Below are 3926 nucleotides of genomic sequence, written 5' to 3'. Positions count from 1 at the left end.
GTATAGCCCTGGCTGTCCTGGAACTCACTTTGTAGACCAGGCTGGCCTTGAACTCAGAAATCCACCTGCCTCTGCCTCCCAAGTGCTGGGATTAAAGGCCTGCGCCACCACCCGCCCAGCGACTCTTGTTATTCTCTCTTCTCTTTACCAGATAAACTCCTTTCCACATTCATGGCTCCCTCCCCCCCCCTTTCCTCTCTTTCCTCTGTCTCTGCCTCTGTCTCTGTCTCTCTGTCTCTCTGTCTCTCTGTGTCTCTGTCCTCTCTCTCTCTCTCTCTCTCTCTCTCTCTCTCTCTCTCTCTCTCCCTCTCTCTCTCTCTTGGATCCCCAGGCTCTGGAGGAGCAGCCAGCTCTCCTGACAGCTGAGCTCTCTCTAGCCCATGGATGACTTTTTTTTTTAGGTGAAAGGCACCATGCTTGCTAAGTTATGCCTCTTGTTTGGTTGGTTGGTTTTTTATTTCACAATGGAGCCTAGTCAACTCTCTATGTCAGTAGATCTTTCTCATTCCCCTTTGTTACTATGTCACAATCATTTGGATGGAGACACCCTACTTTACTGAACTTAACCCCTTAGGTTTTTGAGTTGTTCCCAGGGTTTTATTAATATAACTTAGGCCTCAAGGAAAACTTTGCGTATCATTTTAAAGATTTTTTTGTCATACATTTGTGATAGGTTCCTAGAAAATTTAGGATTGGTAGATCAAGTGGGAAGTTTGGCTGGGGACTTTGATCAGTAGTAGAAGTGTTTGCTTTGTATATGAGAGAGGAAGAGGGAGAGGGAGCACTGAGTATGATTCTACACACTTGTATCCTCAGCCCTTGGGGAGATAAGGAAGGTAGATTTCAAGTTCAGAGTGGACTGGACCATATAGTAGATCTTGTCTCAAAAAGATCCCAAAACATGGGCTAAAGGGATAACCAGCAGGCAACAATGATGCTGCATGAAGACTGGAGTCCAAGTCCCAGAACCTATGTAAAGAGCTTGGGGTGGGCACACATGCAGACAGGGTAGGTGTTAGTTTCTAGCCTAGCTATAGGGTCTGTGAGAGACCCTGCCTCAAGATAAGTGGAGAATAACAAAACAGGGCACCCGACATCTACTTCTGGCCTCCATACACGTATGGTTGCACATGCCTGCATACACATGTGCATATACACCACATACACTCATCACACATACATGCATGCACATACACACATACATACACTAGCAAACATAACAAAACAAAAAGGTAGACATAATATTTCTAGTTATACACATATATCTATTATCATATATGAGAATCACCCCCCCAGTGTGTGTGTGCACATATGTGCATATGTGTGAAATACATTGTTCAAGTTATAATAAATGAATCTTTGTTTCATGTGTCTTTCTTCGTGGAGTCAGGTAACCTAAGTAGAAGACCTGGAGTTAGGTGTCTGCAATCCCAGTACATAGGAAGCCACAGCAGGAGGATTTCTATGAGGCTAAAGTCACCCAGCTGGTTCAGGGAACATCGGGCCAGACAGGGCTGCACAGCAAGATTGTATTTCAAGCAAATTAAAACAAAATGAAATGAAAAACAAAGCAAAATGGAACCCAGAATGACAGACACCAACGTGGCCAGTAAACAACCAGCTAAAGAGCCACTGTCTCGTCGTTAAGGGGGCTGCTGTGAAGACCCAGTAGAAGAGTGACTGACAATCGCACGACAAACATCTGCCTCAGAGTAAGAACCCTGCCACCAGACTCCACTCTTGCTAGCCAGGTAAGACCTTGCTGAGTAGCAGGTGTGCTTTGTACAGCGTTACCAACCTCTCTTTCCTGTCCATTCCCAAACACACGTGACCATGCTCTTGGCCACTGCTCATCACAGAAGGTAGGCCCAGGCCCAGCAGATGAGCTATGCAATGCATGAAGAGGTGTAACAGGGACCCATACTAAGGAGGTGTGACCCACAATAAAGACCCACACTCTACTAAGTGTCATGTATGGTCCCTTCAATGGTGGGACAGCGCAAGCACTGAAATCAGCATTTCAAGGTACAGCCAGCCCGGGCTGAGGGTAGGGCTCAGTTGGTAAAGTGCTTACCACATAAGTCCAAGGACATGAGCTCAGATCCCCAGCACCCACAGAGAAGTGGGGGCACCCACAGACATGTGGGGTGTGGTGCTGTACATCTGCAATTCCAGCTGTGGAGAGGCAGAGACAAGAGGATTCCTGGGACTCACTGGACAAGCTAACTGAATCAATGAACTCCAGGTTTGGTGAGAGACCCTCGCTCCAAAACCCACCATTAATCTCTGGCCTCCACATGTACCCAGAGGAACATATGGATGAACACACATGTTTATACATATTTCTACAAACACACACACACACACGTACGCACACACACGTACACACACACACACACACACACACACACTTGCACTCATGACACAGCCTAAGGGATCTATCTGATTAAGCTCAGAGCTGGGGGTTAAGTGCAGGTGTCAAGACCAGGGACGAGTGGGCGGTTACTCACAAGTCGAGCTCTCTGGGAATGCTGCTTACACTAAGGTCAACACAGACCTTGTCTCGGATTTCCTGAGGCTGCATGGTACCAAGTGTGATGTAGGTGGTGTTCCGGTTCTTCATTATGGCATTGGCAGCTGCACAGGGAACTTCAGAGAAAGGAGCCAGGGACATAACGATGAAGATGGGCATAGACCGGATGAGCTTTTCTATGAAGGCCCAGGAGGCTCCATCCACAAACTGGGCCTCATCAATGATGAAAATAATCCTTTCTTCTCTCACTGTCTGGAAAAGGGAAACAGAAACACTATAGAAGACTTCAGGATCTTGTGTCTTGTGTGTGTGTGTGTGTGTGTGTGTGTGTGTGTTTACTAAGTTTTATGATTTGCACTATATAAACCAGGCCTCCAACTCAGAGATACACTTGCCATGTCTCCAGAGAACTCGGATTCAAAATGTGTGCCACCATGACCAGCTAAGGGTGACTTTAAGAAGAGGAAGCGAGGAAGGGGGGAAGGGAAGGAAGGAAGGAAAGAAAGAGGAAAGGAAGGAAAGAAAGAAGAAAGGAAAGAAGGAAGAAAACATAAAACATTGAAGCCAGAGGTGGCTTTAATCCTGGGGGTTACACACTTTTGACCCTGTTCCGCAACATAGAATTACCAAATATCCTGGGCTAGGTAGTGTGTGCACAGTTGCTGATGGAAACAGAGCTGGCTCTCACCCTACTTGGAGGCTTATGTTATTTTGGTTTGAACTCTGGTATAGGTTACACTTTAAATAGATTCTGTATCCTTTTGGTGTACAGGCTACGACTAATCTGAATTATTCACCCACTGGTTAAGTATTTAGTTATATATATTAGGGTCATGCACAGCTCCAGGTGTTGGAGACATGCAATAGAGTGTAAATCCACATGCTTCCTATCTCGGTTTCTCAGGTTCTAGGAACATGTGTGTGCCACTGTGCTGGATGTGTGCATATACATGTATTTATGTGTACATGTATGTATGTTTGTGTATATATGTGTATATATATATGAATTATTTTATTTTCTTAAGATTTTACTTATTTGTCTGTCTATCTGCCTTTCTGTCTGTCTGCCTTCCGTCTCTATGTGTTTATCTGTCTGTCTATCTATCTATCTATCTATCTATCTATCTATCTATCTATCTATCTATCTATCTATTATTTATTTTGTTTTTTTGAGACAGGGTTTCTCTGTATAGCCCTGGCTGTCCTGGAACTAACTCTGTAGACCAGGCTGGCCTCAAACTCAGTTATCTGCCTGCCTCTGCCTCCCAAGTTCTGAGATTGAAGACCTGGACCAGCATTGCCTGGCAAGATTTTATTTTATTTTATTATTTATTTATCTATCTATTTATTTATTTTGTTTTTTTGAGACAGGGTTTCTCTGTGTAGCTCTGGC

General features: G+C 44.7%; 1 protein-coding gene across 2 annotated transcripts in view; it reads right to left on the bottom strand.

Moving 5' to 3' along the window:
- The window catches only part of Adcy10 (adenylate cyclase 10), a 90358-nt gene that overhangs the window by 30619 nt on the left and 55813 nt on the right, over nt 1–3926 (bottom strand). For both annotated transcript variants that reach the window (XM_021198155.2, XM_021198156.1), the window contains one exon: nt 2511–2785. In XM_021198155.2, coding sequence (XP_021053814.1) covers nt 2511–2785 — 275 coding nt within the window. The remainder of the gene's footprint in view (nt 1–2510; nt 2786–3926) is intronic.

This window comes from Mus pahari, chromosome 5 (assembly GCF_900095145.1).
Source record: "Mus pahari chromosome 5, PAHARI_EIJ_v1.1, whole genome shotgun sequence".
Classification (NCBI taxonomy): Eukaryota; Metazoa; Chordata; class Mammalia; order Rodentia; family Muridae; genus Mus; species Mus pahari.
This window is presented reverse-complemented; position numbering and strand designations above follow the sequence as displayed.